Source organism: Salvelinus namaycush, chromosome 21 (genome assembly GCF_016432855.1).
Source record: "Salvelinus namaycush isolate Seneca chromosome 21, SaNama_1.0, whole genome shotgun sequence".
In the NCBI taxonomy this organism is placed as follows: domain Eukaryota; kingdom Metazoa; phylum Chordata; class Actinopteri; order Salmoniformes; family Salmonidae; genus Salvelinus; species Salvelinus namaycush.
The window spans coordinates 3505347-3530553 of NC_052327.1; the positions used below are offsets into that span (position 1 = coordinate 3505347).

General features: G+C 44.1%; 1 protein-coding gene across 1 annotated transcript in view; it reads left to right on the top strand.

Annotated features, from left to right (window-relative positions):
* The window catches only part of brsk2a (BR serine/threonine kinase 2a), a 454159-nt gene that overhangs the window by 417670 nt on the left and 11282 nt on the right, over positions 1 to 25207 (top strand). The window contains exons 13-18 of the mRNA XM_039017967.1: positions 1139 to 1199; positions 11856 to 12063; positions 12654 to 12702; positions 19076 to 19199; positions 21616 to 21796; positions 22558 to 22647. Of these exons, the coding sequence (XP_038873895.1) occupies positions 1139 to 1199; positions 11856 to 12063; positions 12654 to 12702; positions 19076 to 19199; positions 21616 to 21796; positions 22558 to 22647 (713 nt within the window). The remainder of the gene's footprint in view (positions 1 to 1138; positions 1200 to 11855; positions 12064 to 12653; positions 12703 to 19075; positions 19200 to 21615; positions 21797 to 22557; positions 22648 to 25207) is intronic.

A 25207-nucleotide genomic window follows, 5' to 3' on the forward strand; every position in this document is an offset into this window, starting at 1 on the left:
CCGCCTGGTATAGAGGTCCTGGATGGCAAGAAGTTTGGCCCCTGTGATGTACTGGGCCGTACGCACTACTCTTTGTAGTGCCTTGCGGTCAGAGGCCGAGCAGTTGCCATACCAGGCAAGTGATGCAACCAGTCAGGATGCTCTCGATGGTGCAGCTGCAGAACCTTTTGAGGATCTGAGGACCCAGCAGTCTCCCTTTCCTCCATTTCTTTGGTTCAGCTCCAGTCTCCGGTTCAGCTCCATGTCAAAAAGTTCCATTGGAAATGTCTTCTCCCCTCCACAACCCTTGATCCTACCTGTGCTGTGTAGATTTCTGTCTAAAATAACTGATGAAGCTGAAAAGGAGGGAAGGTGAGGAAAAAGGGAGAGGGCGGAAAGGAATAGAGCGAGATAGATAGTGGGAGAAAAACAAACGAGTGAGATATCAAATCAAAAGAGCGAAAAAGAGGGAGGAGAGCAAAATAAAGGAGACAGACATTCTTCTGACAGATCATGAACGTGCTGTCTGGGAGTTGATATAGTTGTGTGTGATGGAGACAGATTGTCCTGTGATTGTTCATTTTGGAGCACAGGTTGTTGATGTCATCTGCTGGAATTTTTTGAATAACAAAAACAAGACACATAGAAACCAAATGAATAGATGAGCTTTACTTCATGTGTGCCCCTGGAACCTTTTCACTGCCACAGAGAGAACAAATATTAAAAACAGCTTTGATTTGTTTGATTGGTCAAACGGCAAACACATCCGGGGATACAATCAGATAAATGTCACATTTCTAGAGTGTTTTTGTTTTCAGAAAGCATACTAATAATAAAACTCAAGATATGTGGGGAATGTTTTTCTGCAAATGTCTAATTAATGTCAAAAGTTGAATTTTAGATTTGAGTGAAGTTCACATTCAATGTAACCTTCTGTGAATGTCCTGGTGTGAACCTGTTTGAATAGCTCAATGCTTCTAGAGGGCTTTGTAGCATCCTAGCTGTAGTGGTTAGTCTCATGTAACGCTTTTGCCAACTCCTTACCCTCTCACCTCAAACGCTGTCGTTTTCCATGTTTCTTTCTCTCTTAACACTGAGAATTTGATGTGTGTGTGTGTGTCTGTGTCTGTGTGTTCGTGCATGTGTGTGTCTTCCACAGGTCAAGGTCCATAAGTGGAGCATCTTCCGGTCTCTCCACTAGCCCTCTCAGCAGCCCACGGGTAAGTACCTCTCCCTAATCCCCTCGTCTCACCCCCTTTATCAGGACCCCTGTGTTTTCCCTCAGGCATCACACAATCCACCCATAAACCTGCTGCCTGTCTACGCCTTGATTGGTATTTGTTTTTATGTCATCACATGAGACCAACACAGTCAGCGTAGCTAGATGCTCCTGACCAGGATAACTGAGGATTGGCTTGGCCTGAAACAAATACAGGATCTACACTGGAATTACTTAAGCATTAGTCATACAACATAGAAGAAACATGATAGTGCCCCTACTAATGCATGTGCCAGAGGCTGGCCTAGTGGTAGTGCTGCTGCCCCTGGACCACATTATGTCTCAGGTGGCAGGGGTTCGATTTATCAACGTTCCCGAGATCTTATGGCAATCTACGGTAACTTTGGTAATTTACACAAATAACTTTAAAGGATGTATTCCTATATAGTATAAATATGCTCAAAAAAATAAAGGGAACACTAAAATAACACATCCTAGATCTGAATGAATGAAATATTCTTATTAAATACTTTTTTCTTTACATAGTTGAATGTGCTGACAACAAAATCACACAAAAATTATCAATGGAAATCAAATTTATCAACCCATGGAGGTCTGGATCTGGAGTCACACTCAAAATTAAAGTGGAAAACCACACTACAGGCTGATCCAACTTTGATGTAATGTCCTTAAAACAAGTCAAAATGAGGCTCAGTAGTGTGTGTGGCCTCCACGTGCCTGTATGACCTCCCTACAACGCCTGGGCATGCTCCTGATGAGGTGGCGGATGGTCTCCTGAGGGATCTCCTCCCAGACCTGGACTAAAGCATCCGCCAACTCCTGGACAGTCTGTGGTGCAACGTGGCGTTGGTGGATGGAGCGAGACATGATGTCCCAGATGTGCTCAATTGGATTCAGGTCTGGGGAACGGGCGAGCCAGTCCATAGCATCAATGCCTTCCTCTTGCAGGAACTGCTGACACACTCCAGCCACATGAGGTCTAGCATTGTCTTGCATTAGGAGGAACCCAGGGCCAACCGCACCAGCATATGGTCTCACAAGGGGTCTGAGGATCTCATCTCGGTACCTAATGGCAGTCAGGCTACCTCTGGCGAGCACATGGAGGGCTGTGCGGCCCCCCAAAGAAATACCACCCTCATGGAGTCTGTTTCTGACCGTTTGAGCAGACACATGCACATTTGTGGCCTGCTGGAGGTCATTTTGCAGGGCTCTGGCAGTGCTCCTCCTTGCACAAAGGCGGAGGTAGCGGTCCTGCTGCTGGGTTGTTGCCCTCCTACGGCCTCCTCCACGTCTCCTGATGTACTGGCCTGTCTCCTGGTAGCGCCTCCATGCTCTGGTCACTACGCTGACAGACACAGCAAACCTTCTTGCCACAGCTCGCATTGATGTGCCATCCTGGATGAGCTGCACTACCTGAGCCACTTGTGTGGGTTGTAGACTCCGTCTCATGCTACCACTAGAGTGAAAGCACCGCCAGCATTCAAAAGTGACCAAAACATCAGCCAGGAAGCATAGGAACTGAGAAGTGGTCTGTGGTCACCACCTGCAGAACCACTCCTTTATTGGGGGTGTCTTGCTAAAGGCCTATAATTTCCACCTGTTGTCTATTCCATTTGCACAACAGCATGTGAAATTTATTGTCAATCAGTGTTGCTTCCTAAGTGGACAGTTTGATTTCACAGAAGTGTGATTGACTTGGAGTTACATTGTGTTGTTTAAGTGTTCCCTTTATTTTTTTGAGCAGTGTATATATATCTGTGTATAAATTGTCCATGAAGTTCTAGTGGATACCCCATATGGTTCTATAAAAAATTGCCATTATTTTTCAATTAACTCTGCAACTCTTCCAACTATTGACTTTTTTCACAACTGCCACCAATTTGGCAGCAAAACATTTACAATAAAGACATAATTGACATCGTAAAATGAAAAAAAGTGTGTACATTATCTTTATTGAGGATATTTAATGCTGAAATGCTCATTAAACACCAATGGTATTCATAAAACCTATTAATTTTATTTAGGATAATGTTTTACAACTTCATCATTCTATTTTATTATTTAATATATTATATATATATAAAACATAATAAATATATCATAAATTAAAAAATATATATATTATATATAACAAATATATAATAATAAATATGTATTATGTATATATTATTTTAATATGTTTGTGTTATTATATGTGATAAGGCCACACAGAGGGCCAGAGATAATTACAGACACCTGTGATAATCTGAAGTCCCCAAAAAAGCCACTTGATGTCATCTGATAAAAATATTTTAAAAAGTTTAAAAAACTACCAGTAAACCTGGTAGTTTACTGGTAAAGTTTCCAGCTCCCATTGCAACCCTATGCCACTCACTTCCTGTACTAGTTCCCTCTCACCTACAGTGCCTTGCAAAAGTATTCATCCCCCTTGCCGTTTTTCCTATTTTGTTGCATTACAACCTGTAATTTAAATTGATTTTTATTTGGATTTCATGTCATGGACATACACAAAATAGTCCAAATTGGTGAAGTGAAATTAAAAAAATAACTTGTTTAAAAAACGTATAAAAAATAAAAAGCGGAAAAGTTTTCACCCCTTTGTTATGAAGCCCCTAAATAAGACCTGGTGCAAACAATTACCTTCAGAAGTCACATAATTAGTTAGATTGCACACAGGTGGACTTTATTTAACTGTCACATTATCTGTCACATGATCTCAGCATATACCTGTTCTGAAAGGCCCCAGAGTCTGCAACACCACTAAGCAAGCGGCACCATGAAGACCAAGGAGCTCTCCAAAGAGGTCAGGGACATAGTTGTGGAGAAGTACAGATCAGGGTTGGGTTATAAAAAAAAATATCCAAAACTTTGAACATCCCACGGAGCACCATTAAATCCATTATAAAAAAATTGAAAGAATATGGCACCACAACAAACTTGCCAAGACTCACAGACCAGGCATTAATCAGAGAAGCAACCAAAGATAACCCTGAAGGAGTTGCAAAGCTCCACAGCAGAGATTGGAGTATCTGTCGATAGGACCAATTTAAGTCGTACACTCCACAGAGCTGGGTTTTACGGAAGAGTGGCCAGAAAAAAAGCCATTGCTTAAAGAAAAAAATTATCAGTCACGTTTTGTGTTCGCCAAAAGGCATGTGGGAGACCTCCCCAAACATATGGAAGAAGGTACTCTGGTCAGATGAGACTAAAATTGAGCTTTTTGGTCATCAAGGAAAGTGCTATGTCTGGTGCAAACCCAACAACTCTCATCACCCTGAGAAAACTATCCCCACAGTGAAGCATGGTGTTGGCAGCATCATGCTGTGGGGATGTTTTTCATTGGCAGGGACTGAGAAACTGGTCAGAATTGAAGCAATGATGGATGGCGCTAAATACAGGAAAATTCTTGAGGGAAACCTGTTTCAGTCTTCCACAGATTTGAGACTGGGACGGAGGTTCACCTTCCAGCAGGACAATGACCCTAAGCATACTGCTAAAGCAACACTCGAGTGGTTTAAGGGGACACATTTAAATGTATTGGAATGGCCTAATCAAAGCCCAGACCTCAATCCATTTGAGAATCTGTGGTATGACTTAAAGATTGCTGTACACCAGCGGAACCCATCCAACTTGAAGTAGCAGTTTTGCCTTGAAGAATGGACAAAAATCCCAGTGGCTAGATGTGCCAAGCTTATAGAGACATACCCTAAGAGACTTGCAGCTGTAATTGCTGCAAAAGGTGGTTCTACAAGGTATTGACTTTGGGGGGTTGAATAGTTATGCATGCTCAAGTTTTCTGTTTTTTGTCTTATTTCTTGTTTGTTTCACAATAAAAAATATTTTGCATCTTCAAAGTGGTAGGCATGTTGTGTAAATCAAATGATACAAACCCCCCAAAAAATCTATTTTAATTCCAGGTTGTAAGGCAACAAAATAGGAAAAATGCCAAGGGGGTGAATACTTTCGCAAGCCACTGTATCTCCCGATTGAAAATAAATAAACGATGTCATTGGGCAATAGCTAAGAAAAAATAGTTATGTTTCTTTTTGAATATACATAGATATTTACATAACGTTTTAGATTATTTTGACGTAACGTGTTTGCAGTATTAGCACATGACGTGAAGTCTTTTCACACATTGGTAAATGTAATTTCATAATCAAGATGGACATTTAGGTTAACAGAGAGCTGTGTCACAGAGTTTAGCTCTATGGCTTACCATTCACTCCATTAGGCTTTGTGTGAGGCCTGCTCTCTCCCACCAAGTTGAGATAAATCCCATAGGGCACCCTGCATGGAGCCACACACACACGCACACTTGAACGCTTGCATGCACACACACACACACTTGTATGCATACACACCCACACACTAAAGATAACCAAACATTACTATTTTCTTCTTAAAGCTCCTCTCTCTTTTCTGTCAAGATTATTCTGTTATTATCCTGTCTTCTGTTCTCCATGGAACTGAGACACGTAGAAATCCAGCTCAGGGAATTCTGAAAAATACAAAATCCCAGTTTTTCCTGATTAGCACAAGGGGAAGGTTTGTAGCCTTTTTCGTCCAACTAGACTGAGGCTAGAAGGTTAGCCAGACTACCAGGATGAGCTGCTTGCGCCACACACACACACACACACACACACACACACATGCACATGTGCACACACACACACACACACAAACATGTTAGCAAACACACACGCAGCCTCTCAGGGTGATCTGAAAGGAAAATTGATTCCTGAAATCCAGCCTTAAACTGGGATGCTGGTTTCATGAAGTGATTCCATGTAAAAGATGTTCAAGGCATTTGCTCAAGTTCCTGTTGGGCTGTAAGGCAAGGGTTTCCCTGGACACAGGGAGTGAGTGAAGATATAGTTGTTCAATATTGACCCACACCAATGGAAATAGATTAGCATGAGAAGGCTTACACACACACGCGCACACACACACACACACACACACACACACACACACACACACACACACACACACACACTGACACATACCAAATTAAATGTAACCATTGATGCTGTTGCAACAATCAAATAAAAAAAATACTACTTTTACTAAGGAAGTCATTGAGCTGTTTAGGGGGAGTTTAGAAATTGGTCTATAATTGCTGAGGGCTGAAGGATGTGCTTTTCTTAAGAAGTTGTTTCATTATCAACCGTGACAAAATAGTCCATATTGACTCTGGATGTTGGGGGAGGGACTAGCAGTATAGACTCAGATCTGTCAGATCGTCTGCCTAAGCTGATACCCAACCTAATTGACAATATCTTGTCTCTGAAGTACACTGCAAACTTTTCACATTTAGACGTTGACAACAGATCGTAAGGGGTAGAGGGAGCAGAATGAATATGGCTTTCAATAGTTGAGAAGAGCACCCTAGGATTATTCTGATTGTCAGTGATCAATTTAGAGAAATTAGCTCGTCTAGCATTTGGGAATTCCCAAATGGAAATTTCTCTTTGACACTGTCATGAAGCATTATGACCATCTTGTGTCACTTGGACTAAGAAAATGCACTTTATGACACTGTCAAGAAGCATTATGACCATCCTGTGCCATTTTACTTGGACTAAGAAAGTATACTTTAGGACAGCATTGGGAAGGTGCATGTCTGACATCAATGTGTGCGTAATTACAATGATAATTTAACATGGTCAATTTCAGAAAGTGTTATATGTCATAAACATACCGTTAACAAGTAGGCTATGGTGTAATGGAATGTTTTGCTGTGTGTGATAGGTTTTGTGGCATTTGACACTCTTATGTAGGTGTCATAACCAGCCATAAAATAACGCAATATCACAACATATCTAAATATTTGTGTCATAACAGTATTATGACCATATTATGACAGGTTATGACAGGTTATGACAAGTTATGACAAGTTATGTCAGCTGTTATGACACATTTTGACATGGTTATGACTGTGTCATAAAGTGTTATGACACTTAGTGTCAAGTAAAGTGTTTACCAATTTTTTTAAATATTCTTCTTCTTCTGAGTGGCAGCCCACAGGTACAATGTGTGAAGTCATTAATAGAAAATATTAAACAGAATATGAATTAAATACACATTGTCACCAAATAAATGTAATTACTTAAAAGACACCTTTTTAGCTGACCTTTTACTTAAGGGTGCTTTTAGTCATTCTATCTATTTTATCCCATTCTCTATATCTTATTTACTTGTATTTATTTTATTTTATTCTCTCTGTTTTATAATTGTTTTACTATTTTGATTCACCTCATTTAGAAAACTATTTCGTTTGTTTATCTTTCTCAACTTTTATTATTCTATTTTGTTAAGCACTTTAAAATTACATCCAGCGTAAGCAATGTACTCTATAAATAAACCGTTTTTTTGATTAAGAGAGACATTTAGAAGCCATTTCTCCATGAGTTTTCACCTCTGTAGCTAGGTTTCCACCCAATTGGCGACATTTTCATGAGAATATTTGAAAAATGTTCAAAAATAAAATATGCACATTTTCCCACCAGTGGTATGTTTCCACCAAACTGACTTGTTGCAGATTAAAATCAGTGCCTGATGATGTGGTGCACAAAAATCTAAATCAATGTGTTTCCATTGCACTTTCAACTCTACTGATAGTTTTGTCACAAAAACTGTGTTAAATAGCAAATGTGCCTACTCTGGTCATGGCACATGTGCTCTAGGCAACAACTTGCAGATACAGGCTTGTCTACCTGATGAGATTTTATGGATAAGAGTGAGAATATTTGAATTTACAGTGTATTCAGACCCCTTCACTTTTTCCACATTTTGTTACTTTATAGCCTTATTTCCAAAATGGGTTAAAAAAAAAACGTAATACAAATAAAAAACAGAAATACCTTATTTATGTATTTACGTATTCAGACCTTTTGCCATGTGACACGAAAATTAGTTCAGGTCCATCCTGTTTCCATTGGAGTCCACCTGTGGTAAATTCAACTGATTGGACATGATTTGGAAAGGCACACACCTGTCTATATAAGGTCCCAGAGTTGACAGTGCATGTCAGAGCAAAAACCAAGCCATGAGGTCGAAGGACTTATCCGTAGAGCTCAGAGACAGGATTGTGTCGACGCACAGATCTTGGGAATGGTCCCAAAACATTTCTGCAGCATTGAATGCCCCAAGAACACAGTGGCCTCCATCATTCTTAGACAGAAGAAGTTTGGAACCACCAAGACTCTTCTAGAGCTGGCCTCCCAGCCAAACTGAATAATCAGGGGAGAAGGGCTTTTGTCAGGAAGGTGACCAAGATCCCGATGATCACTCTGACAGAGCTCCAGAGTTCCTATGTGGCGATGGGAGAACCTTCCAGAAGGACAATCATCTCTGCCGCACTCCACCAATCAGGCCTTATGGTACAGTGGCCAAGCGTAAGCCACTTCACAGTGAAAGGCACATGAGAGCACGCTTGGAGTTTGCCAAAAGGCACCTAAAGACTCTCGGACCATGAGAAACAATATTCTCCGGTCTGATGAAACCAAGAACTCTTTGGCCTGAATGCCTAGCGTCACGTCTGTAGGAAACTTGGCACCATCCCTATGGTGAAACAGGCACTGGGAGACTAGTCAGGATCGAAGGAAAGATGAATGAAGCCAAGTACAGAGAGATCATTGATGAAAACCTGCTCCAGAGCGCTCAGGACCTCCAGACTGGGGCGAAGGTTCACCTTCCAACAGGACAACGACCCTAATCATACAGCCAAGAGAACCCAGCGGTGGCTTCGGGATGAGTCTCTGAATATCTTTGAGTGGCCCAGCAAGAGCCCGGACTTGAACCCGATCGAACATCTCTGGAGAGACCTGAAAATAGCTGTGCAGCAACACTCCCCATCCAACCTGACAGAGCTTGAGAGGATCTGCAGAGAAAAATGGGAGAAACTCCCCAAATACAGGTGTGCCAAGCTTGTAGTGTCATACACCAGCACACTCGATGCTGTAATCGCTGCCAAAAATGCTTCAACAAAGTACTGAGTAAAGGGTGTAAATACTTATGTAAATGTTATATTTCAGTTTCTTTTTCATAAATTAGCAAAAATTTCTAAAAACCTGTTTTTGCTTTGTCATTAGGGGGTATTGTGTGTAGATTGATGGAGGGAAAAAAATATTTAATACATTTTACAATTAAGACTGTAACGTAACAAAACGTGGAAAAAGTCAAGGGGTCTGAACACTTTCCGAAAGCACTGTATTTAATACGTACCCTAATAAACTGCATGATTTCCCGAGTCGTAGTGGGAGGACCACAAACCATATCATTGTGTGACTCCAAGTTTACTTTAACATGATGGTTATTATATCAATATTTGGCCATAAAGGCGTTTCCATTGCCATTTCTCGCATAATGCTTTTTACAGACACAAAAAGAGATCCCACCACGTCGAACAAACAAAGGATTTGTCTAACATTTTACCGAAACTTCCTGTTTCCATCATAGCTGTCATGATTCTATTCACTTTATTCACATTAAAACTGTGGATGGAAACGTGGTTTGTGTCTCACTTGAGAGTGTTTGTCACAACAATATCAGAAGAAGTGGTGCACTCATAATAACTATGAAGTATTTTAAAAAGTAGAAAATGCGGCAACCGGCAACGCGGCAACCGGCAGTTGAAACAATAGCAAAACGTTTCCCCCGCCCGTTTCAGTAAAAAGCTGAGGGACTGGGCTGGAGAAATGTAACCACTCTTAAATTCATAGTCAGAGCTATGGATGCAAGGACTGACCATCCATCATATAAAAAATAATAGTTCGAACTGCATTTTAAAGCTTTATAGTATTTGTTTACATTTACTTTGTTTACAAACATTGGAGTTAAACAAGCTCAGGCCTAGATTCAATCAAATCAAGCATTAACCTGTGATAGCTGACATAGCTGTTTTGGCAGTGTCGGAGATGTAACTGCGTCGGAGCTGTCATTTCGTTGTGCAGCTGCTCTTGGTCATTGTTACAATCCACACCCATCCCACTCCCATCCCACTCGTGTTAGAAGTTCAGAACGAGAAAGTGTAGGCTATATAGAAATAATGACGCTCAAATTGACCACCATTCAACGAAATAGTGAGGATTTCTATCAGCCTAATCGAGGTGTAGATTACATCTTTTACGTTCCAGTGTTCGCTTGAAAACAAGGCTGCGTTGGATTTGTCTTCTCGCGACTCCGTGCTGCCAATGTCAATGTCAGCTTTAGATATAATGCCGTGAGCTGCTTGTGGATTTGACCCATCTAAGTAAGTTCCAACTCGGACACCGTCAAAACATCAGCTATGCGGATATAGGCTAAAACGGATCTGATTGAATTAGGCCCTTATAGTTTGGGTTCTGATGGGGTACAACGGTTGAGCTTAGCGCACGAGGCACTAATAAGTTATATTCTTCAAGAATCAATGGTTACATATCATTCATTTATAAGTCCCAAAATGGATGTGGCAACTGCAGATTGCCCCATTTTAAAGAATCAGAAGGTTTACCAGGCCAAGTGTCCATGGTGTTCATGTCTCAGCAAAGCCTTGCTCACACAGCTAGCCTGCCTCGTCTTTCACCTTTCTGTGTGTGTTTGCTTGCTTTGGGCACTGACAGCACATCACCTTATGTCACATGCCAATATTAAAGTCATACTTTTGCACTTTTTTTAACATCTGTCTGTTTTGAATGCTTGCGATGTTGTTGTTTTTGTTTTTTTGTTTACATTGTTTGTCCCATGGTCTTGTTGCCTTTCTACTTGGCCGATTGGCTGAATGAGCTAACCGACTCCATGTTTGTTCTTCTTTTGTCTTTTTCTTTATATTCCCCTCCCTCCATCCATCCATCATTACTGTATCACACCTCGCCTGCCTATCTGTGCCTGGCTGTCTTTCTCGCTGCTGGCTTTGTGGCTGTTTGCTATGTGTTGCATCTGCATGTGTGGGCGGGCATCATGCGTGTATTCGTCTGTGTGTGTTGTGTGTATCTGTGTGTCTTTGTGCGCCCCCTGCTTTTGGTACTGTTCATATTATGTGTATGCTCCCTTCTTTCTACCCAAAATGTAGCCTCTCAGAAAGTTCTGTGTCCCCCCCCGGTCTCCAGACTTCTCCCAGTCGCCCAACTCCAGCCCCTGCCCCTCGCCCGAGCACCTTGCCCCCCACACCAACTGGACAGTTGCCCACCGCGCCCCCACCCCCAACTCCCTGGCCCCGGACAGCGGGCAGCTGCTACCACCCGACCCCAGAAACCAAACCCTCCCGGCCAAGCCCAAACTGCTGCCCAAGCCCATTGCGTCCACCCACTCCAACCCCCTTCCGGAGACCCCCTCCCTCGGCCCAGCGATGGCGCCCCCCAAGTCGGAGACCTCTACCCCCTGCCAGCCCCCATCCCCCTCCTCCTCTGCCACCTCTGTCACATCTCTCAGAGCACCCCCGAGCAGCCCCATGGGGCAGCGGTGCCCTGCTCTTACCACGCCCTCCCCCACAACCCCCCAGCTCTCTGTCACCCATGCCCCCGACGCAGTGCCCCTCTCGCCCATTCGATGGCACCCCTTCCATCCAGTGGCGCCCTCGCCCACCCCCTCGCCCACACCCTCTCCCTCTCACTCGGGCACTGACTACGGTCCCAAATCTATCCCCCTCATACAGGTTACCCCTCACCCATCCCCCCGGGGCAGCCCCCTCCCCACCCCCAAGGGCACCCCTGTGCACACACCCAAGGAGAGCCCGGCGGGCACGCCAAACCCCACGCCGCCCCCCAGCCCATCTATCGGCGGCATGCCCTGGAGGACACGCCTCAACTCCATCAAGAACAGCTTCCTGGGCTCGCCGCGCTTTCACCGCAGGAAACTGCAAGGTACTGAGGGAGGAAAAAGCACAGAAATGGGTTTCCTAAAGCCTTCAAAGTTAAAATGGTAATTCCTTTTTGTTCAGAACTCAGCTGCACAGCTGCGAGAAAACAATTATAAAATCAATGTTTGACAGTCAATCTTTTGTGAGTGAATGAACAACATTCGTTGCATTAAGAACTTTGTTGTTCTGAGTATAGATCTGCAAGAGAAATGAAGAACTACTTTAGCTATGAAGTCTTTGGGAAACCTAGCTCTGATTGTTACTTTATGAGAGCAGGCTGCATGCATTTGGGCTCCCGGGTGGAGCAGCGGTCTAAGGCACTGCATCTCCGTGTTAGAGGCGTCACTACAGACCCTTGTTCGATTCGAGGCTGTATCACAACCGGGTGTGATTGGGCGTCCCACAGGACGGCGCACAATTGGCCCAGCGTTGTCTGGATTAGGGTTTGGCCGGGGTAGGCCGTCATTGTAAATGAGAATTTGTTCTTAACTGACTTGCCTAGTTAAATAAAGGTTGAATAAAATGCAACAAGCTTTTGATCCCCTCTCTAATCTTTGCGCTTTCTCTAACCTGTGACCTTGCTTCTCTACCCAGTTCCCACACAAGAGGAGATGTCCAGCCTCACACCAGAGTCTTCCCCAGAGTAAGTACCTTTTACCTGTCTTCTCCATCTCAACACAACACAGTCCTTACATACGACACACTGACTAACGTAACACGCATACAAACACAGCATCACCCCAGAGTAAGTACCTTTACCTGTCTTATCCAATTCCACACAACACAACACAGTACACACACACCAACAAAGTAGTATTAATAGAGCCCTTAGGAGTAATAGTAGAGCCCTTACGACAGGGATCATCAACTAGGTTCAGCCGTGGGCCAATTTTTTCTTGAGCGGACGGTCGGGTGGCCGGCACATAATTACAAATCATGTCTAGACTGCAAATTGACCGCAATAAGCCCAAACAGATACAATATTTGATTAAAACGCCATCATTTCAAACCTTGCTTACGTTTATATACAATCACGTGTTTCTCTATTATGTGTTGGAATACTTGGGAACAGATTTCCAAAATGAAATCACTTGGAGCTGATATCCTGGTGTCTTTTCTGTCCAACAATGAAAATAAAATAAAAAGTTGTGTATATATATATATATATATATATAAATATTTACATTTAAATTAAATAAAACTAGTTGGGGAACCCGACTTAAGAGCAATAGAAGACAGAACTTAGGACCAATAGATTACCCCTTAAAATACTTTAGGAACAATAGAAAATGCCTTAGGAGTGATAGTAGCGCTCTTAGGAGCAATGTAAGAGTAAATAAAATATAAAAATGCTGTTGTATATCCTACCCTAGGAAATACAAAGGCAGCATCTCACCAGACTCATCCCCAGAGTAAGTATTCAGATTCATCCCCACTTCATCTCTCTCTCTCTCTCGCTTTCTCTCTCGCACTCTCTCTCGCACTCGCTCTCGCACTCTCTCTCGCACTCTCTCTCGCTCTCTCTCTTAAAATGAGAATCAAAATTGTCAACGGGACAACAGTAACCAAGTGTCAAAATAACCATACATTCAACAATAAGCATACAGTAGAGTACATGTGCAGGTTGGTCTGTCAGACACTGTCCCTCAACTTATGGCAGCCAGCCCACAGCTCTCTGCGTCCTCGAAAAAATAAGGATGGGTAGCCTACTCTCATCAGAGAGGTCTTTGAAACCTTGAATAAGGGTTTCAAATTTTGGGAAATGACACTCTCTAATTGTTTTATATTTTTGACATTTTGTCAGGAAATGCAGCTCCGTCTCAGGTTCTCAGGGAAATATGTGTCTCTAATACGGTAATACATCTGGCAGGAGGTTAGGAAGTGTAGCTCAGTGTCCACCTCATTTTGTGGGCAGTGTGCACATAGCCAATCTTGTCTTGAGAGCCAGGTCTGCCTACGACGGCCTTTCTCAATGAGCCTGTAATCAAACCCACAAATGCTGACTGTCACGCCCTTTGGTTTGGTCAGGGTGTGATTTGGGGTGGGCATTCTATGTTTTGTTTTCTATGTTTCTGTATTTCTATGTTTGGGCAGCTGTCTATCGTTGTCTATCGTTGTCTCTGATTGGGAATCATACTTAGGCAGCCTTTTTTCCCACCTATGTGTGGGTAATTATTATTTTCCGTGTGTGTTTGTGTGCGCCTCGGTTGCGTCACGTTCATTGCTGTTTACCTGTTTGTTTTGTTGGTTAAGTTTTTCACTCCGATTAAAAGATGTGGAACTACATGCACGCTGCGCCTTGGTTGATTTATGACAGGGGGTTTGAGGATAGCGAGCGTGACAGAGACGCTCCAGATACTCAACTAGTCTAAAGAATGCCAGTTTAATTGCTTCTTTAATCAGAACAGCAGTTTTCAGCTGCGCTAACATAATTGCAAAAGGGTTTTCTAATGATCAATTGGCCTTTTAAAATGATAAACTTGGATTAGCTAACAACGTGCCATTGGAACACAGGAATGATGGTTGCTGATAATGGGCCTCTGTACGCCTATGTAGATATTCCATAAAAATCTGTCGTTTCCAGCTGCAATAGTCATTTACAACATTAACAATGTCTACACTGTATTTCTGATCAATTTGATGTTGTTTTAATGGACAAAAAAAATTGTTTTTCTTTAAAAAAACAAGGACATTTGGCCCCAAACTTTTGAACGATAGTGTCTATATTCCTATTTATTGAACAAGTAAACTTAAACTCACTCAATTCTACAGTGTTCTCCTGTCCTCTGATGACCTCTGCTTAGCTGCGCTGGTCCTGCTGTTGGACCTATTGGAATGGAGCAGGGCCAAGTCTAGGCCGGGGGGCTTCCTCTCTGGTCTGGTAGAGGTGGTGGTCTGGTTGAGGATAATAGGCTGGGCCCGGTCTAGTCTGGCTAATCCGATGGAAGTGGTGATGCTCTGGTGGTGTGTGGGGCATGTGGGGTGCGCTGGGTGTGGTGGGGCGTTGAGGGGGCCTGGGGCTCCTTGATGGGGCTCCTTCTCTCGCGCTCTTTCTCTCACGCTCTTTCTCTCTCTCTCGTAGCTAAGGGTGGCGTAAGCAATGCTCGATCATGAGATTTGATACGTCATAATGAAGGTTGCTAGGCAGCCCCTGTTACTAGGCTTTTACCATCCTCGTGGCAGTTCTAAAGTTTGCGAGACATGTCACTTTGCCTAGCGCCAGTTGTTTAATCAACTGAAGCAAATAAACGCCTGGCTATTAGTAGGTTTATGCCATTTGAAGGCATGTATCAAATTGTTACTTATTAATGTAATCCAATGATTTTAAATAATATAAGCAATAGCCGTGTGTGGTCAGCGATAATTTAAGCAGCTTTTTGATTGGGACAGCGCAATGGCCGCTGCTTAAAGACAAATCAAATCAAATGTATTTATATAGCCTTTCTTACATCAGCTGATATCTCAAAGTGCTGTACAGAAACCCAGCCTAAAACCCCAAACGGCAAGCAATGCAGGTGTAGAAGCACGGTTACGGACAAGCTTACGGACTCTTGATAAATCAATCAATGGCAGATATTTGTTTTCACTTAATATCCTTTTTGATATTTGGTTACAATGAGGCTGGGAAAGTGTTTGCTAAATTGTGGCGGGTGCTCATGATGATAATCTGTAGTCTAGTTTGCTCATCTATTAGCACTGATCGGAACATTTTGCTAGCATGTTTAGGCTATGTAGCCTAGCATAAAAAAAGGGGATTCTTTTTGCTCTTCACTCGTGTACAGCCTATATTCCTACCAAAAGCCCTTGACTTGTCTGATAATCAATCAATGTGATTTTGTTTCACTGAATCTCAGTCTGTAGACTATTTGGTTACTTGATCTCTGGCTGGGCAAATACGTTTAGGTGGTAGCTCATCTATTTGTGTGCTCATCTATCACTGATCAGACACATTTAGCACGCTGTAATGTAGCATAAATTAAGTGTATTATTTTGCTGTCGACTCGTGCATAGGCGACTCCAAAAGCCCGCAGAGGTTGTGAAATATGAACACGACTTACATACTTTTGAAAACATTCATTGTTACTTTTTTCTATGGGTATCATGTTAATAAAGATAGCCACAATTTAACACCCTACACCTGCTTCCTACTAGGACTAGAATCTACAAACAGTCTTAGATTAAAGAAGGGTTTACGGACAGGTGGTGCAACAGGTATAATTTTTAGGTTTGGCGTAGAGCACATTTTTCGCCAGACGTAGAGTTACGGCCCACTTACGACCAACTGGTGCAACTGGTCCTTGGAGTGAGAGAGAGCCAGGAGGGAGGGAGGGAGGGAGGGACAGTTTGGGGAGAGGGGAGGGATGGAGAGAGTGAGAATGAGGGCGAGAGAGAAGCAGGGAGAGGGGGTAGATAGGGAGGGAGAGTTGGGAAAGAGTGTGAGAGAGGGAGGGAGGAAGTTGGGATGTAGAGAGAGGGGGAGGAAGAGAGCGGTGGGCGGGACCGAGGGAGAGCGAGGGTGTGAGGAAAAGAGAAAGAGGAAGAGGGAGATAAACGGAGTAAGGGAGAGTTGGCAGACAAAGATAGGAAGAGAGAACGAGCGAATTACTCAGACTGTGTTTGGGATTCAGAGTGTGCTCCCTGAGCTTCACAAGTCCAGAGAGCTGTTCACTTCCAGTAGAGTAACACAGTGGCAAGACTGTAATGTGGGAGGACAGAGTGAAGCTGACTTACACCATGCCCAAACCGGACACGCGTGTGTGTCCACGTGCGCAAATTGATTTTGTCCCCCCACACCAAACGCAGGTTGACACGCAGGTTGAAATATCAAAACAAACTCTAAACCAATTATATTAATTTGGTGACAGGTTGAAAAGCATTAAACAATTTATGGCAATTTAGCTAGCTAGCGTGCAGTTGCTAGCTAATTTAAAAGCTGGTGTCTCCAAGTGGCCACCCACCTTTCTAAAGTGTGCGCACTTCCTAAGTCATTTTAATACACTTTTATGATTCAACTATATAAGATGCTTTTTCTGAGCACTCCTAGCTGTGCCGTTGAGCAACTAGAACAAGCACACTTGTAGTTGTTTTGTTTGGAACACAGCCCTGCATCCCCACCATCACACAATTACTGTTGTTGTTTATGTAATCCAAAAACTGCCATTATAAATCACAATCTGGATCAAGCGGGCATAATTTGAAAGCGTGTTCTATTGCCAACATGACTAGCTACACTGAACAAAAAATATAAACGCAACATGTAAAGTTTTGGTCCCATGTTTCATGACATGAAATAAAAGATCCCAGCATTTTCCTCAGAAAGCTTATTTCTCTAAAATGCTGTGGACACATTTGTTTACATCCCTGTTGGTGAGCATTTCTCCTTTGCCAAGATAATCCATCCACCTGACAGGTGTGGCATATCAAGAAGCTGATTAAGCGGCATGATCATTACACAGGTGCACCTTGTGCTGGGGACAATAAAGGGCCACCCTAAAATGTGAAGTTTTGTCACACAACACAATGCCACAGGTGTCTCAAATTTGGAGGGTGCGTGCAATTGGCATGCTGACTGCAGGAGTCCAACAGAGCTGTTGCCAGAGAATTGAATGTTAATTTCTCTACCGTAAGCCAACTCAAATGTAATTTTAGAGAATTTGGCAGCACGTCCTGCAGACCAGGTGTATTGCGTTGTGTGGGCGAGCAGCTTGCTGATGTCATCATTGTGAACAGAGTGCCTCATGGTGTCGGTGGGGTTATGGTATGGGCACGCATGAGCTACAATGAGTACAATTGTATTTTATTGATGGCAATTTGATTGCACAGAAATGCGTTGACGAGATCCTGAGGCCTATTGTGAGGCCCATTTTTTTTAAGGTATCTGTGACCAACAGATGCATATCTGTATTCCCAGTCATGTGAAATCCATAGATTAGGGCGTAATGAATTTATTTCAATTCCAAATCAAATCAAAGTTATTTGTCACGTGCGCCGAATACAACAGGCGTAGACCTGACAGTGAAATGCTTACTTACAGGCTCTAACCAATAGCGCAAAAAAAGGTGTTAGGTGAACAATAGGTAAGTAAAGAAATAAAACAACAGTTAAAAGACAGGCTATATACAGTAGTGAGGCTAATAAAGTAGCGAGGCTACATAAAGTCACCGGTTAGTCAGGCTGATTGAGGTAGTATGTACATGTAGACATGGTTAAAGTGACTGAATGACTGAGTCCCTCTGTATGAACTGGAACTCAGTCAAATTTTTGAAATTGTTGCATGTCGGGTTCATATTTTGCTCACTATAAATTACGCAAGAAAGATCGTAATTTTGGTGCGCATAGAATGGAGTCATGAGTGCATTTAGGTGCGTGTTCTGCGTCAAATTCTCTTCACAATAGACGGCCATAGGCTCATTCTGTTCAGAACATCCCAGGGTATGACACCATGTCATCGTGTAACTGTACATTAAACAATGTGATCATAAACATTGACATGAGTTTTATGGCATGGAAATGTGAAGTGCACATTTGAACTCATGGGTATTTGGCTTGCTTGTGTGACATCAAAGCAGTGTTTATGATTATTCTCCTCAACATCTCATCTTTCGAAACACATCAATTCCTCTTCATTTACAGCATTTCACTCAATGAGACAACAAAACAAAAGTTGCCCGACTAGCGGGAGGGACGGGGGCGACTTATTTTTGCGTGAGGTGCTCAAGTTCAGAACGGCTGCCAGTCAAAACTCATAGAGCGTTGTGAAGCGCAGAGCCTGAGCTCTGACGTCATGTCTAGCATGTAACTGTACAGCCCAGCGTTCCAATTTAGTTGCTTATCAGTGCCAAATCTGCCACTTTCAACCGATATTGAGGTACGAGTGTAAAGGGTTAAATGTATGTCAAACATGCAAGCAGTCCACATGTGAGGTGATGAATCTTCAGCCCATAGTGATTTGTTTCAATAAAACATGTACTTTGATCAACCGTTGTCAATCTGCCCGTTTTCTCCCCTCCTCGCAGACTTGCCAAGAAATCCTGGTTTGGTAACTTCATCAACCTGGATAAAGAAGAGCAGATCTTTATCTTGATCAAAGACAAGCCTCTGAGCTCCATCAAGGCTGACATCGTCCATGCCTTTCTCTCGGTACGTAAACCCTCTCTCTAACCCTTTCTCTCACTCCGTCTTTTCGCTCTCCTCCCTCTTTAGTTCATCTCTCTCTAGTTACTCCTCCCTCTCGCCTTCCTCAAACCTTCCTCTCCTTGTGCCCTCTTCCTCTACCTCTCCATATTCTCTTTCCTTCTCCTTCGCTCCTTCGCTGATCTTATTTTATTTTCTTCTCATTCAGTCACTCATTCACCACATTTTCTCACATTCACCACATTTTCTCACATTCACCACATTTTCTCTGCCTCCTTCCTTCTCTCCGGCCTCCCTACATCTCTTATTTTCCTCACTCTCACTCTCACTCCACTCTGCTCTCCCTCTCCTATCATTCTCTCCTCCTCGCCTCTTAACTTCTCCTCCTTTCTACAGAATGTGTTCCCTATATCATTACGGATCTGCTCTTTCCATGACAGAGACTGACCAGGTGAATCCAAGTGAAAGCGATGACCCCTTATTGATTGCACTTGTTAAATCCACTTCAATCGGTGTAGATGAAGGGGAGGAGACGGGTTAAAGGGTTTTTTAAACCTTGAGACAATTGAGACATGGATTGTGCCATTCAGAGGGTGAATGAACAAGACAAATGATTTAAGTGCCTTTGAACGGGGTAGGGGCCAGGCACACCGGTTTGAGTGTGTCAAGAACTGCAACGCTGCTGGGTTTTTTCCACGCACAACAGTGTCCCGTGTGTATCAATAATGGTTCACCACTCAAAGGACACCCTGCCAACTTGACACAACATCGAGAAGCATTGGAGTCAACATGGGCCACCATCCCTGTGGAACGCTTTCGACACCTTGTAGAGTCCATACCCCCAACAAATTGAGGATGCTCTGAGGGCAAAAGGGGTGCAACTCAATATCAGGAAGGTGTTCCTAATGTATTGTACACTCAGTGTACATGCAGATGTTGCAGGTATGTTGCAGTATAGCCCCAATACCTGCTATCAGCCTAAGAGGGTATTTTACCATTATAACACCAATGTTGATTGGTTTATCTTAGAGGCTCGTGAGTGCGCAGATCGGTGAATGTGTGCGTGCATATGTGTGTGAACATGTGAGAGTGTGTTTGTGTATGCTTACATGTTTCTGATTTATCTAGCCATTCCGTAAACTGATTGTGTTGCTATCCCTCCCATTTTCCTTTTTGAATGGCACTCTGTACTCCAGGGCTTACATCCCAAACGGCACCCTTTTCCCTACATAGTGCACTACTTTTGACCAGAGCGCTGTGGGTCCTGGTCAAAAGTAGTGCACTGTGTAGGGAATGGGGTGGCATTTGGGACGCAAACCAGGTCAATGGAATATCAACACGGACCACTGATCATTAGCATATAGATGCTTTGCCCTGAGTGGTGTGTGTGTGTGTGTGTGTGTGTGTGTGTGTGTGTGTGTGTGTGTGTGTGTGTGTGTGTGTGTGTGTGTGTGTGTGTGTGTGTGTGTGTGTGTGTGTGTGTGAGAGAGAGAGTGACTACAGGCAACATTGAAGTCTCTCTCTCTCTCTCTGTGCTTCGCTGCATCTCCAAAGCCAGTGAATGAATAGTGAAAGCCGGTTTCCAGTGCAAGCCAACAGAGAAGCACATCTAACATTTTACTCACAGCTTTAACAAAGTCTTATAGCAAATGGAAACTCTTGCTTCACTCTAGGTCAATGGCAAACCAATCTTCTACTCCTATGAGGTAGCTATTTTGTCCCCGAGTGTATGCCTGGCGTCCCAGAGATGGACACCTGAATAGTTGGAACTATACTCCTCAGCACTCTATGATTAATCAAACTCTTGGCAGCAGTTTGGTGAAACATGACAAATTGGGTGTTGGCAGTGTTGACATTGCATTAGCCTGAAATTGCGTTCCAAATGACATCCTATTCCCTATGGTGCACTACTTTCGACAAGAGCCCAATGGGCCCTAAAGTCTCTGTGCCGCGTGATGTCTCAGATGTACTGACGTTGTAATCTGGTTAGAGTTGAATCTGTGCTTGGTTGCATCAGGGTAATTTTAATGACGTTTTATTCAACCTGTCATTTATATAAGAGGTATGTGGCAAAAAGCTGAAAGTCACTCTCAATTTGTCACCTCTTTACTCACTTGAGCGAGTGAGTCTTTCTCTGTGACACTTTGTCTCCCTCTCTCTGTATACTCCTCGCTCTCTTTTCCCTCTCTATGATCCTCTATCCCTACCTCTTTCCTCAGGAGCCACACAATCAGTCGCTCCACCTCTTCTCTCTCCCCCATTTTTCTCTCTCTCTCACCCTCCCTCACTCTCTCTCCTTTTCTTCAGTCTCTCTTTCCTCTCGCTCTTCTTGATTACCCCTTATATTTCCTATCTCTTGATTCAGAATGTCGACTTCGTAACTATAAAATAAAACTAAAAAAAGATTGAATCGCTCTTCCAGATCCCTAGTCTCAGCCACAGTGTGATCAGCCAGACGAGTTTCCGGGCAGAGTACAAGTCCACAGCCGGCCCCACGGTCTTCCAGAAGCCAGTCAAGTTCCAGGTGGACATCACCTACACAGAGAGCACGGCCGCCCCCAAGGAGAACGGCATCTACTCTGTCACCTTTACCCTGCTCTCAGGTACACATACACGCATTCATGCATGCACACACACGCGCACACGAACACGCACACACAGGGAGGTATGTAGACACACTTGCAGGCAAGTAACACACACACACACACACGGACAGATAACAAAGACAGCCTACAGGTACACACACCCACACACACACACACACACACACAGGCAGACAAGCACAAACACATGCAGGCACACTGCTCCTAGGTGTTTGTGTGTGCATGTATGTGTGTGTGTTTGTGTCTTTCACAGTGTGTGTGTGCTCCATGGGACCAGATTGGAGGGAGAGGACACTTTCCCTGGTACTAATCGTAGGCCATTTGGATCCCGCTGCTTCTCTGATGTCAGTGGTTACAGGAGACCGCACGCAGTCACACTCTCTTTTTCATCTCCACGATCTATCCTAACACGCTTCCCTCCTCCCCCACTCTAACCCCCTTGTTTTCTTATTTTCTCTCCACCCTTCTCCTTTCCCGTCCTCTCCTCTCTTGACCCCTCCTTTGTTTTTCCTTTCCCATTCCATTTATTCCTTACTTTTCCTCTTCATTTCTTTACCCTTTTTCCTCCCCTTTCTGTCTTTCTCTTAATTTGTCTCCTCCCCTGTTTTGCCTTTTTCATGTTCCTGTGTACAGTACCTTTGTGTGTGAGTACAGAATGACTAACCTTGTTCTCCCCTTGTCTCTTGCAATCGTGTGTGTGTGTGCCTGCGTGTGCGTATGTGTGTGTTTGCCTGTTTGTGTGTGTGTGTGTGTGTGTATAGGACCCAGCCGGCGCTTCAAGCGGGTGGTAGAGACAATTCAGGGCCAGTTGCTAAGCACACATGACCAGCCGGGAGTTCAGCAGCTTTCTGGTGAGTTGAACACGCCCCCTTCCCCCCCACCAATACCCCCATCACCCTCTCTCCTACAACCCCTCACTGCTAAAGCTAAGCTAGCACTCCTCCCCTACTCTCAGCCCCTTTCTTTCCCTTTCACCCCCTCTCTGCTACAGCCTCCATATATTGCATGGCCCTCACTCCACCAAGTATGGGTAGAGTTTCCTCCATAACTACTGATCTCAAGTCAGATGTTTTTTTATGGTCCCTTAATGGTTATAAAGGATCAGGGGTAGGATAATCTGATCTTGAGCCCTAACTGCCATTGCTCCATGGCTCCTCGCCATGGTAACGTCAAAGCAACCACAATGCACCTCAATAAATTGCACTGCCACTACATTGAGATGTAGAGGGATCACACTCTCTAGCTAGCTCTATCTCTTTTAAACCCTTGTCACTCAAAATCCCCACCTCTTGTAACCCTTTTTGCTGCCCATACCTGCCATTGACTAGACCACAGCTATCTGGTTAGATAGTGAACTTAGAGGACAGGTCAATGTAATCCTGGTGCTAGGATCTCCTCCTCTATCTCCTCCTCCCTCATCCAGAGAGGTTTTACTCTGCCCAATGAAAACAAGCCCACGAAGTGAGGATTTTTTTTGTATGGAGGTCAATGAGAGAGTGTCAAATTTGGTCAACAAAAAAATGTAATTGCTAATTGCTACATGAGGCTTATTTGATTGAACTGAAGTTTAGTAATGGTTAGGTTGTTACGAATACACGGATATAGTAAGTGGACGCACGTGACATTTCAGCAACAAAGTTGTCATAGAGATAGATAGAGGACTCATCATGGATATAACCCATTTTAGCATGGACATTGCCATGGAGGGCTTCCACCATTTTAAAGCTGTCAACTGGGTGGGGGTTCCTATGAGTTGGGAGCAATCAGCCAAAGAAAAAAAAAAAAAAATCACCTGCTTAAAAATGGAGATGGCACTGCCCATGCTGTCACATATGCTAAAATGGCACAGATGAGTCCTCTATCTATCTCTATGGCCTGTTGTTCTAACGCGTATCTGCCCTCTTATCGGCTAGAATGGCCCCACCTGATCTCGCCTCCCCCCTGTTTTTCCATTGTTAGAGCGGTCACTTGAATATCTTGTCAATATAATAGACAATCTTCGCCCATCTCTTGTTTTATCCATGAGCCATTTGGCCAATAATAAGTCATCCTGTCCCGAAGTGCCTACCACATAGATCTCTTATAGACAATACATTTACATTTAAGTCATTTAGCAGACGCTCTTATCCAGAGCGACTTACAAATTGGTGCATTCACCTTATGATATCCAGTGGAACAACCACTTTACAATAGTGCATCTAACTCTTTTAAGGGGGGGGAGGGGGGGGTTAGAAGGATTACTTTATCCTATCCTAGGTATTCCTTAAAGAGGTGGGGTTTCAGGTGTCTCCGGAAGGTGGTGATTGACTCCGCTGACCTGGCGTCGTGAGGGAGTTTGTTCCACCATTGGGGTGCCAGAGCAGCGAACAGTTTTGACTGGGCTGAGCGGGAACTGTACTTCCTCAGAGGTAGGGAGGCGAGCAGGCCAGAGGTGGATGAACGCAGTGCCCTTGTTTGGGTGTAGGGCCTGATCAGAGCCTGAAGGTACGGAGGTGCCGTTCCCCTCACAGCTCCGTAGGCAAGCACCATGGTCTTGTAGCGGATGCGAACTTCAACTGGAAGCCAGTGGAGAGAGCGGAGGAGCGGGGTGACGTGAGAGAACTTGGGAAAGTTGAACACCAGACGGGCTGCGGCGTTCTGGATGAGTTGTAGGGGTTTAATGGCACAGGCAGGGAGCCCAGCCAACAGCGAGTTGCAGTAATCCAGACGGGAGATGACAAGTGCCTGGATTAGGACCTGCGCCGCTTCCTGCGTGAGGCAGGGTCGTACTCTGCGAATGTTGTAGAGCATGAACCTACAGGAACGGGTCACCGCCTTGATGTTAGTTGAGAACGACAGGGTGTTGTCCAGGATCACGCCAAGGTTCTTAGCACTCTGGGAGGAGGACACAATGGAGTTGTCAACCGTGATGGCGAGATCATGGAACGGGCAGTCCTTCCCCGGGAGGAAGAGCAGCTCCGTCTTGCCGAGGTTCAGCTTGAGGTGGTGATCCGTCATCCACACTGATATGTCTGCCAGACATGCAGAGATGCGATTCACCACCTGGTTATCAGAGGGGGGAAAGGAGAAGATTAATTGTGTGTCGTCTGCATAGCAATGATAGGAGAGACCATGTGAGGATATGACAGAGCCAAGTGACTTGGTGTATAGCGAGAATAGGAGAGGGCCTAGAACAGAGCCCTGGGGGACACCAGTGGTGAGAGCACGTGGTGCGGAGACAGATTCTCGCCACGCCACCTGGTAGGAGCGACCTGTCAGGTAGGACGCAATCCAAGCGTGGACCTTGCCGGAGATGCCCAGCTCGGAGAGGGTGGAGAGGAGGATCTGATGGTTCACAGTATCAAAGGCAGCCGATAGGTCTAGAAGGATGAGAGCAGAGGAGAGAGAGTTAGCTTTAGCAGTGCGGAGCGC